The 12397-nt window shown below is 40.5% G+C and overlaps 2 protein-coding genes across 4 annotated transcripts in view; one reads left to right on the top strand and one right to left on the bottom strand.

Moving 5' to 3' along the window:
* The window catches only part of LOC122565863 (14 kDa phosphohistidine phosphatase-like), a 62641-nt gene that overhangs the window by 368 nt on the left and 49876 nt on the right, over positions 1–12397 (bottom strand). The window contains exons 4-5 of one of the 2 annotated variants that reach the window (XR_006316302.1): positions 659–786; positions 1–268 (exon numbers count right to left, since the gene is read on the bottom strand). Coding sequence is in view for 1 of the 2 variants with exons in the window: in XM_043722306.1 (XP_043578241.1) it covers positions 659–786 (128 nt within the window). In the remaining variant the exon portion in view is untranslated. The remainder of the gene's footprint in view (positions 269–658; positions 787–12397) is intronic. The other variant, XM_043722306.1, reaches the window with a different exon arrangement.
* Positions 1–12397, top strand: part of LOC122565854 (phosrestin-2-like) — a 145081-nt gene that overhangs the window by 83704 nt on the left and 48980 nt on the right. The gene's annotated exons all lie outside the window — the stretch shown is intronic.

Here is a 12397-nt window from a genome sequence, read left to right as displayed (position 1 = left end):
CCCCAGGCAGCGTTAAAATTGCTTCCCCTCGAGGTCTCTCCGACCAGATTCGGGAAAGCCATTTTTCCAAAGTCCACAGCCCCTCCCAATAAACCTCGTCCAACCCATCGATTATCATGGTTGCCATGTGATAAGGTTTTATGCGAATTTCGCTGATCTCATCGCGCGCCTACTCCATCCCAGTCTTCAAAGTGGAATAATTAGTCTACAATGAGGGCTGTTTAAAATCAGGAACCCGGTGAATGATCATCGGCGCTCCAAGCTTTCCCTACAAACACAATTTCAGGTGAAATTCGATTTTATCTAGCACGATCGCGGATTTACTTTTCATCTAATTTCGATTCAGCCTTGAGCTTCATTTAACGAGAAAATCTGTATGATTTATTAGTTTTATCGAAGTTTTCCTGATACATGGATGTAATAAAATCTTCGTTCATCGCTATTATCGATGAGTTTTCCGGCTCTAGACGCGAGTAAAGTTACATAACGAGAAGAAAGTTAGTTGGACGAGCCTGATGGAGAAGCGTCGATGTGAACGATGTTGGAGGTAGAACATTACTAGGTGTCGAATTAGTAGCATGTAAAAGAATGAAGAGTTAGCCGATTAGATCGAGCTAGACAGAGAAGTTCGTTAGAACTCATTAATCTCTGGATTTACTTGCGAGTATCCGTAGACTTTGATGGTCTTCTCGTCCGGGTCGTGCTCGATTCTTCCACCTCCGACGCACTTGGAGCGCAAATCAGGAATCGAATCCACTACATCGACAACCTTCATAAAAATGTCGGCTAGAGCAACAAAGAAAGAGGATGCGATTAGTAGGAAGGTTAATTTAAGAATCGAGATTTTAATTATCATTCTTTTTCTATTTCTTAAATTGATTTTTCCTATAATAACATATTTTTAAGGACGTATTCAGAAGGATGGCGAAAGGATCGCCTCGAGAGCTGCTTCATTATCTAAATATTAGTACACGAGCACACTCTTCAACTAATTTTTCCTGCTTTTACTTTCGTTTAAAACAGGAAGACATTTTCTTCCGTTAATCAGAACGATGTATAGACTATTTTTTCAAATTTTTGTTAAAGTTTAACGTTTCAAATTAGCGTTAAAGCTATCCAACTTTCATCGAAAGATTTTTATCGCGTTATAAATAAATCTTATACGTTCTCTATCTACCAGTAACAATTGCGAACAAAAATTTTCTCTCGTAAAGATATGTTTGAACGAAATATCAGCTTCGTAAAGCGTTCTCGATAAACATGTTTAGTTGTTATAAAAGCAATAACATTTAAGATCGTTGAAAACTTTTGCCCGAGTTGTACTATAACTGGTCGAGGTAATCCAACGACGATAACATTTTTACGAAGGCATTAAAACGAAGAAACAGGCAGTCAACGGACGAAACGAAAGGAAATTCGATCCAGTCGTTTCGTCGCATAATGCGCCGATTAAATCTTTACAGCTCGTAGACCAGTTCCGCTTCGAGAAATTTTATTCCACTTGAAGACCAGCGAATTAAAAACCGTCCAGAGTATCGATAAAATACAAAACCAAAAAATATTAAACGAAACAAAATTTCGAAATAAAGAGCTTGATATCTGTCAAGTTTGAGGACGAACATCGAGTCGATGGACCATTCCCTATGCGCGTATCCGTTTGCCATGTAAAAATTGGATTTCTCATTGTGCAATATCTCGCGCGAAAATTCATTTCCGCAATCTCCTCCGCTCGTCGATGAAACGGAAAACCGATATCTTTCTGATTGCCAGAAATTAAATAACCGTACGATCGCCAGTTATATATATATATATATATAAATGGAAGATCAACATTTCCATCGTATTTGACGATCGAAAACGACTGACACTTCCAGTCGGAAGTCGAAACGAAGCTTCCATTATGGGTTCCCCGTTTAATTTCGCGGTAACGGCGCGAAAGTTTCCGCCTCGTTCGTGACTAACTAATGGAATAATTTGCGCCACACGTGCCGAATAAAGTCTTGGAATAACCGAATTGATCGTACGCCTGCACGATTCATCGCAATAATCTCTGGATGTTTCGTTGCAAACGTCGGTGGATACGCGTCGTGTCTCTTAAGACACTCGCTTTGAACACGATGGAGTGAAAATCAAAATTAGCGCTCGGCTAAACTTTCGCTTCGTTGTGCATCTTTATGGACGATACGTCGTGGACTTTATGCATTTGTAGCGGCACGTGAAGTAGAGGACAATTCGAATCATGTTGTTTTGCCTCGGAGTATCAAGATCGTTAGGATACACGTAACGTAATAATAAATAAACTCCGGGTAAAATAATGTCGCCGCTACGTGCAACCGTCGAACAGAGACGAATTTGAACTTTCCGACTCTCCCGCGACCGGTATAAATAAACGGACGCGATCGCGAGCGAATCGGTACATACCGAGTATCTACGAATTATTGATCAATATCTACGAGTTATCAGCGAGCAATTATACACTGTCTCATCGAATACGTTTGTACGGGTGTGTCTCGCCGTTATTTATATTTATTAATTTATTTAATTCTTTGAAATATATCTGACAGCAAGTTCTTGTTATTCTATATTACAATCCTCTACGCATTTATGGCAGATGTAAGTAAAAACATAATTTCGAAACAACGGTAAAAGTTATCTGGCGGCACTCGACAGTACAAATACCGCCACTCGACACTAACTAAAACTGGACGACGACAGCGCAGTGGTTAGCGCCTTAGGTTACGAATGTTCGGAATTCAGGTTCGAATCCCCGGTGACCGGAGTCCCGATTTTTCTTTCACGATCCTTAAATAGGAAGAAAATACAGCAGTACCCTAGCAGAGCGCGACATCTTACAGCCCTAGTAGCAGCTACCTACTATTATCTCACGATACTATATCCACAACTCAGTTATATGCTATATGCAATATAAATAATAAGTCTTCTGTATATTTAAACAACTTAAAAAAAATATATATAAGCTTCATGATTTTTCAAATAATAAACCCTGTTTAAGGATTTTGGGACTCTTGGCAAGGTTCCAACAGCTTTATATCTCCCATAGAACCCAATCTACCGTCTAGATCGTAGACTAACGGAAGTAAAATACTTGAAAACGAGAAAGGTACACTTTAAAACCAACGTGATCGTTCGAACACATTCTGTGAAGAGCAAGGTTAATCCAAAGCACGGGAAAGCTTCGGAATTGAGGAAATGTTCGGTTCAGAAAGATCGAGATTCGAGGCGAGAATTAGAAATTCTCTGTTTCACGGAGAAACACAACTGGCTTCGCGCGAAGACCACCACGTTACCGAGTCGAATTCTGATTAATCAAAGCGTGTGGTCACGACGGGCTTTGTGAAACGTAAACACGTCGCCGACGCTCGCAATCCAAAGTTTCTCGACACGATCGAATTCTCCCAACGGAGAGTCGGAACGGAACGCGGAAGTTTGAATCTCTCGGCGAATTATTACCAGACACCTAAGTTTACCAAACATGTTGGCCGTTTTGAACACGATCATAATCTCAATTCTAATACAATCAGCAAGATTTCTTTTAGAGTGCTGAATACTCGGAGCCTATGCCATCCGTACGAACGGCATGCTGCCAGCGCTGACGATCGCTGTGGACTGAATACTTTTTCGCTATACTGAACTCTGTTGATTGACTATAGTAATTCTTTTGCACGAGATTAAATGCTTCAAGAGCGTTACTTTTTAGCATTAACTATTTATTATAAACATTGAAATTTACAATAAACTAGAATTTGGGTAGTAAACTAGGAAACAATAAACTAGAAAACTAAATTTAGTAAATATAACACAAGTTAATAATTCAGTTGTGCATGAAAAATTTCAAAACAATCATCGATACATAATCCGACGTCGCATTTTCTGTCGTTGCTTCTCTTATTTTTCACACAAACAACACATTTTCTTCTTGATAATTGTGTTGTGCCGGCACGATTATTCTACCAAATGTCCAAATTGGACAAATTGTGAATGCAAAGTATTAAATAAAAAAAAAAAAGAAAAGACAGTTTCTTCGAACGCGGCATTAACATTGAAATGCATTTATATTTATCTCACACAAACGTAATAGTATTACTTTTGCGTAGGTGGTCGGAAAAATTGACAAACGCATATATGCGTCCTTAGTCCACACCGATGACTTTCGCCAGACGCATATATGCATCCATAGCACTGTAAGGGTTAAAGGTCTTTTTTAAAGATTCTCATTTCGAAGGAATGCGAACGTCGCATCATCGAGAGAATTGAATCCGACGTCGAGCGAATGAACTCGTTTAATTTCAACGAGCTCGTCGTATTTATCTTTTCTATTGATCCTTGTGCGACATCGATGTCACGAATCTGCATAGTAAACATAGTATCGAGCAAACGTATTGCAAACGCACAGATTGTTTGCTTTCTAGAATCATTCTTTAATAAAACTATCCTTATCTGCTAACACGTGTGTTTCTTTATGCATTGAGAATCCAGATTACCAATCCGATTCATATCGTTGTTTCGATAAGGAAGGTTTTATATTATAGTTCGATTTCCAAAGGAAGAAGACATGAAACTGTGGCGGCACCCGCCTCGCAACTTTCCGTCGGTTTCGCGATACAAAGCGCTATGCCGTCAAAGCGCAACATCGACGTGCCCAATGTACCATCGATATCCCTACGTTTCTTTCGCCGAATCCTCGGAAGAACGCATACGCGGCAACCGTCGCGGTACAACTAATAAACGCGTGCTAGTGGAGATATCGATGGGCAACTAAGGGAGGAATTTGTTTGTCCTCGAACGAAAGATTCGTTCGGCCCCGAGCTGCGAAATGCGAAAGGTTAAGCGTCATAGCGAAGCAAACACAATTAGAGAAACGGGTTATTGACTCTTGATAGTTCAGTATTAATCGTTGATCATTGTTAATCGTTAATCGTGGTTAATCGTTATTTGTTGTTAATTGTTAAGAGTATAATAAACGTTATTGTTGAAAATCAAGAGTATTTCTTGTGGGCGCCTTCACCGATGTTCACCTCAAAACGAATGAAAATTTCGCCAAGACCCGTGGATATTCGTATGTGACCCTTGTTTCTTTCGGATGGAAATCGTTTCCTTGTAGTACGAATATCGTAGTACGACTGTACTTTGTAATATTCGTTAACCCTGGAGAAAAAATAACTTTCGTCGTATTCTTACGCTGTGAAACACGCGTCCTACGAAGAAATTTGTAAAACCAGAGGTCGTAAATAATTGCGAAGAAACTCGGGACGAAGCTAGACGTCAAGATTGGAAATAAATGAAGGGAATTATTGAGTAGCGGGGAATCAATTATCCAGATCCGGGAAGGGAAGGGGGAAAAAAAAGAAGAAAACGTGACAAAAGAGCGGTTCTCTGTTGACGTTGGCTGTATAGTCGCGGGTATCGCTGATGACGGAACATCCGTGCATATTAAACACGATTTCATTGTCCGACGTTCAGACGACGCACATAAATTTCACAGAAACGGTGGACACAGAATCGACGAAAAAGCTCGGTCTCGGTTTGAGATTGAAAGAGATGAAATATCGCTATGAATCGTGCAGTGAATTTAAAAAAAAAGAGAGAACAACGTTGTCGAATGGTTTTCTTCGGTGCTATCGATATCGTTTTCGAATTGGACGAAGAATCGGAAAAGAAAAAAGAATGGAAGGAGACTGGTAACACGCGTGACAAACGAGGCGACCACGTTCCGTCCGTAGTAAAACCTTGACGGAAAAACGTTTATCTTGACCCATCTAAACGCAACGTATTCCATTAATTCCGCGCTTCCGTTTTTCCAAGTTTCGACGCGAGGCAGAAACAGCCCGAGTACGTCGACGCTGAATAATGAGGAGATAAAAATGAAAAATAAAGATAGGACTACACGATCGGTATTGGATAATTCTCGTGCGAAAAGACTACTGGTTACTTTAAATTTATACCGCGAGCTTTCCCTTGCTGTTTGAGATGGTAGCTTCGTTAACATAGCGAATCGCGCTTGTTTCGTTAAAAAATTCACCTTCGATTCAACTATCGCTGGATCCTAAAGCGCTAAATAATCGATGCGTAAATCTGTGATTAAAATAAAGGCTGTAGCGAGTGATGTTGTTACAAAGCACAACGGCATTTATAGGCCACCGGAAGATCGACGACGTGAATGTACGTTGTATATATCAGCCGCAATATTGTCAGAAAGGGGCGAATGGGGTGAGTTGGAAATTACCAGAAATCGATAAGGAAGGGGTATCTCGGTCTCTCAGTGGGTACTAAAAGCACGGCCGGGTAAATCGCTAAGTGCAAAACACGGTAAAGGTAGAGGGCCGAGAAGCTTCCGGTTGCTAGGTGAAAGAGCTCTGGCTTCGCCGGAGTTGGTTTCCGTAGCAGAAAAATCTGTTTTGATCCTTCGTCGTAAATATACGATAATATACGTGGTTCTATTCAAAATTTATCCGCAAACATTTGTTAGACAAGATCTTAAACGAGATTTTAGGATCTAGACGGTCTTAAATTCGTTGTGCCATAAGTACCCGTGTTCGTATTAAGAAAATCAGATTTAATTATTTTTGTACCAGTCTCGAAACGTTTATCGATTTCTATTTGTGAAAGGTATCGGTAAATGCCAACGATGAGTTCGTGGATGTCGTTGTGTTATCATAATGGCAACTGTAGGCTTCTCTACGAAAAAGAAGTCGCTAGTCAAAGCAACGGAAGACATTTTATCCGATCAAAATGGCATTCGGCGAAACGTTTAACGTGTCCACGATGAAAACCTATCCAGAAGTTTCGATAATCACGTCAGACGATATTCTCCAGCGCGAAAACGCGCAACTGATTTATGCAGGTGAGACGGGTCAATTTCGCTGTCACGAGCCTCCAGCTTTGCAACTCAAGATTTATGGCATCGATTTACACACGCGCGATTCGATGAAATATCGTCCTTTCGGCGAAATATCACGCAACGAGATGAAAAACCACGATTAAACCAGAAGAGAAGACACAACGATCGAATCTCCGGTCCATCCATCGACGACCATCGCGAATGTAGCTTTTCTCCAAGGTTCCTACTGCCACGGGAGAGTGAAATAAAGCAGGAAATGGGACAAGGAAATGGACTGGTTGATTTCGTTCGCCATGCGAACGAACATCGCGCAGCTCGGGAATCGCCGTGATTTTCTCTCTTTTTTACGCATGGACGTTTCCGAACGTTTGACTAAAGCAAATCGTTAAACGAGAATTTTGCACTCTGCCGTTCTGCAGCTCCAGCCAGCCTGTTGAAAACGTTTCATCGAGAGACAAGCAAACGCGATTGCAGCACGCTGCGATTCGACCGCCTCGAACCACGGTCCAATTATCGGCGAGCGAGTTTGTAGGCGTGAAAAAGGTCGAGGGAAGTTAATTAGGACGGTATAATCATCGCCCTCAAGTTCATTATCCCGAGCAAGGGAGAAAGGTTGTAACCGTGAAGGGATATGGCCGTCCTTGGGACGTGAATTCGTCCGCGACACGCTCAATGCCGCTTTCAAATTTTCGAAATTAAGGTCCGATGCCACTAGCACTCTGGCGATATTCATTTGCAATTAGCAGTTTTAGGGGACACGCTCACCGGATTGATTAAGTCGTGAAACGAGGAGTGGAAAATGTTGGTCGTGAATTAAAGACGGATATTCAGTTGATAATAAGTTTGCTAGAATTTTGGGGCTCGTTTCGTGAGTTTGGAAACAACATCGTAGGTCGCTTAGAGAGCCCGGAAATTTATACCAACGAGAACCAAGTTGCAATTTAAAATACATCGGACGAGAATCAAAGTTCATCTAGAAGATTAAAGGTTATCGTGACTCTTGGTTCAATTCGCCCACGCGTGAAATTTATATTTTTCAAACCAATTCAATCATAAATGTTTCACGGACTTACGCGGTATTTTGCAGCTCCAATAATATATACAGCGATGTACAATGACACTCGTCAAACAGTCAAACGGTCGACAGAAAAATTCTGCAAAAAGTCAACGTACCGGTCGAGGGATTACGATCACTCTCCGATCGTAACGATCGAACCAACAACATCCCTCCAGTCTGGACATTTTCAGTTTCTGTTTCAAACTCGCGCTTGATCTGCGAAAATTATGAAAAATAACAAGTATGGATTAAATCGGACGATCGAACGAACCGCGCCGTGCTAATCGCCTAATGACGATAATCTGTTCAGCCGGATCTAAGAAGATTACGCCATCGAGACACACGTTTCGCCGTAAGAAGCAATTAACGGGACGATTAATCGCGATTGTACTCGCGATAATCTGTTCCAGCGGAATTTGTTTAACGTCCTTGGGAATCGATTAAAATTTTCGAGCGTGTACCAGCCGAGAATGGAACAAATACTTTGATCCATCGATAGAAATACTTGCTGATAATTAAATCGCCGAAGCGTTGAAAACTCGTCTTATGGACGATGCTTTTCAATGCATTCGATTAATCACGGTATTTACCGGATGAACGAGCATTTGAACAAACTTTGCTGTTACATAATAGAAACCTAGCAAAGATAGGAGAAATGGTTCAAGGTACACCGAACGACTTTTCCATCGGTGGAGTTGGGTTAGGTTTTACAACTGTGTCCTGCAGCTCGTGTTTATTCAGGAAACAAACCCGATCGACAGAGCACAAAAGAGAGAGACGTAAAGATGCGAGAGAAAAGTAAAATAGATTCCATCCGTATTAAGATGTCTTTTTTTTTACGTGAAAATGGTTCAAGTTTGGCGGTATCATGGGTCGCAGTGATGTAAACCTAACTTTCGCCGGCGGCTTGTCACAAGCCGATTTTCCAACTGGCTTACGTAAAACTTCGTAATCTCGTTTCCTCTGACGGACATCTGGATCGGCGCCCACGATTCCGAGTAAGATACGCTCTTAATTCGAACATATGAGAAAGGTTAAAGAAAACTTTCAAAGCTTTTTATTACAAATATCGTTTTGTTTCTGTGACGTATTATTACGTCAGAGAACTGTGTCTATTATCAAATTCCATCTGCAAGGTGGAAAGTTGCACACAAAGGATAAAAGTAAATCTTCATGAGATTAAAACTCGGGTTACTCGATTATGGACGGAGGATCACTGTGCCCGGCCAATAAAACTTTCTCTCTGATGAAACGCATAGCCGGAGAGTTAATTTATTTCTAGAACAGCGACGTAAAAGCCAAAGTAATCCCGCGAAATCGGAAGAAGAAACGGCGGATAACGAAAACCGTAAAACGAGACGACGCTTTTATCACGCCGGAGACGTCCTTTAACACGTTGAATACCGCGTGAGCCATCGGTGACCCATGCTGAACTTCCCATTTAGATCGGACCGTTGTAGTTGTTTCGTGTAAAACAGAACAGGATCGTGAAATGCTACAAAATATAATCAGTCGATTTATAATACGATTGCAATACTATGGACGATCGATGACTCGCGTAGCCTGAACAGTGAAAATGGTCCTGCATTCAACGTATTGACGTCAGACCAATGTTAATCGAGAAGTTTTACAACAGTTTACGTAAGAAACGGATTTGTATTCTGTAGAAAACGTGCGTCATAGATCCAACGAATTTCTTTTATGACACTAAAGAAAACGAACGCTTGTATTTCTAACGGAAATATGGCACACGGAAATGAAGTAGAAATTATATTGGCGACGAGATGAATTACGATGACCGCAAGACGTGGATAAATAAGGAAACGAAAGAGTTTGGCCGATGATCGAAGTTTTTCCCAGCGATCTGTAGCCTTTGCTTCCGACGATCGAGGGTGGTTCTCACGATGATTGGTGAGATTTCGTGTGGCAATATTTTATCACGTAATCGAATACTTGCTCGGTTCCCTTTTCACGAAGGATCGTCGAAAAGGGGATGAAAAAATGACCGACGAGGCTATCCTTATTTTCGATAGAATATCCCGGCTCTTGTATCGCGATTCTTGGAATCGTTTTCCCGACCTTCCATGGTTTGTTTCATCGAATACGAGGCAACGAATTACAGTCCCCATCAAAAATATTCGACCACATATATATATATATTAAAAAGTGAATGTAAGTAGTATCGCATACAACAAATAAAAATATATATTATTACTGTATCTCTTAATAGATAATTTGCATTTACAATCTGCTTATTCCAAAATAGATAGGAAACATTCGTTCTAATTATCAGTAATTATCAGTGATGTAAATAGTTTGGGAAAATTCACGTTCTGTTATCAAGAATCGGTCGGAGTGTTCAGATACTTACGAGCGGTAAACGTGTGAAATAGAAATCGGGATAACGTGGAAACTATCGTTAGAACGTATTACTGTGAGAAGGATTAAGGAAAAGTAGAGTATGATATTTCAAGCACGCTGAAATAGAGTGTCAAGGACAGGCCGTGAGAATATCCTTAGACAATGAATAAAGACCAAACTACGAAGAAGTCCGTCTCTTTCGGATGAGAATCGTATGGCAAACGACGGAAATTAGACGAAGGATCTTGTCTCGTCAGAAGCTGCTTTAATCGTTCAAGTATCCAAAGGAAACGTGGGAGAATATCCGATGTTATTCGGTCGCGTGAAACCTTCCTATAAACGTAGAAGCGTATCTCAGCTGTTAATGAATTTGATAACAAGATAAACCTTCAAAGGGCATAACTTTGCATCGAAAGTTTAGCATGTTCGTGATCTCGTGATTCATGTATGAGCCAGGATAGCCCTCTTCCCTTCTGCTATTTAGATTCATTCGTCAGAATTTGATGGAAATTAATAACTTAATGGCGAATTAATTATTATGGAATTTGCGGACTGTAAAGTTCAATTATCCACGGGCAAAGAAATAGTATTCGATTTAATCTAACAAAAAGATTAATATTAATAATGAAAAATTGATAATGCTTACTTACAAAGTAATGCATTGCCTTGGGATGTGAATGCTGTTATACAAACGTAATATCTGCTTTGTACCTCACTGTGCGCAAACAGCTTTCCAGAACTACTATCTCGAATAAGGAAATTTAGAAAAGGCAGGACGCGAAAGACAGCAAAATATTTTGCGCTTGCGGATGTAATTCGTATTATTTTGCTGCGTGCGCGGTGATAATCTTTGTTATTCTATATTTCAACAACTATATTGCACGTGACACAAACTCGGTATTCTCTTACTAAAATTCCTCTTGAGGTTAAAGTCGCATATATTCCCTGACCGTATGTATTCAGTTATATAGAAACGTCAAATTAATCTACAACGCTTGGACAAGCTTCTTCAACTTGTAACCTCCGTTCCGGTCCAGTTGGTTATCGTTATCGTGTCTCTAACACCGAAGTTTGCGAAGAGGAAATCGTAGGTACGCTCGATTCCTATTCACCCCATTGGTCCATTTCGATGGTTTTATCGTTTGCATCGTTATTGTTCGTCTTCCTGGACGTTGGTTGCCTGGCGGCTGAGTTTTGTAGTTGAATCGATTCCGATGAAAACACGACCGACGTACCTGCACACTATGTACAGATTGTATCCGGAGAAGTTTGACAATCTCGGAAGCCGCGAGCCATTCACACAAGTCGGTGCATCGAGCTTCGAGGTTTACGATCCCGCAGCGAGAGTAGTACTCGATAATGAAATATCGGACACGCGAACAAATGAATGCCAGAATTTCCAAGAAATCGTGCACGTCGAAACTTTCAGGAAATCGACGTCAAGCAAGTTCGCTGTTCGATCCAAGTTTCTAGGCGTAACGTGGTCGCATCCGCGCGTCTTCCTTAAAACTTGCCGCGAAATGAAAGCTATGACCGTCGTCGGAACATCTCCCGGCAACTTTATCGAACTTTTATCTAGCTTTGATTAGATATCGACAGGTTTTGCTTCTTTTTTTTTTTAACTAAAACCTTTAAAAAATTGTAGCGATATCGTTAAGATGGCGAATTACAAAATAACCAGCATTAGATACCAGCCTACCGCGACATCATGCGGCACAATTATGATTACGTATTATAAATGTCAGTATCCTTGAAGAATCATTTCTTTTCTAAATATTTCATGCGATAGCTATTAGTCATCCGGGACCTTCCTCTTCCTCGGCAACTCTCCTCCAATGTCATTCCTTCTTTTACAAGCTTATGTATAAAATATCTATCTTACAAAATTTCTCTATAATCCATCAAATATCTATCTTTGAACCTCCGAAGAACATTGAAAAACGAAGCAGATGATGAATTAATTCTGCGATTTAATTTTTCCCCCCCAAATTCCAAGAATAACACGACACGGCCATATTGAACGATTTTTAATCTCCTTAAGTAGAATTGGCTTTATGGGGCCAATTGCATTACCTTCTCTTCTTTTTTTAATTAATATCTTCAATCTAAATTTACTTAAT

This window comes from Bombus pyrosoma, linkage group LG3 (genome assembly GCF_014825855.1).
Source record: "Bombus pyrosoma isolate SC7728 linkage group LG3, ASM1482585v1, whole genome shotgun sequence".
NCBI classification, from domain to species: Eukaryota; Metazoa; Arthropoda; class Insecta; order Hymenoptera; family Apidae; genus Bombus; species Bombus pyrosoma.
The sequence above is the reverse complement of the archived record's forward strand: the minus strand, read 5'-3'. Positions and strand labels throughout refer to the sequence as shown.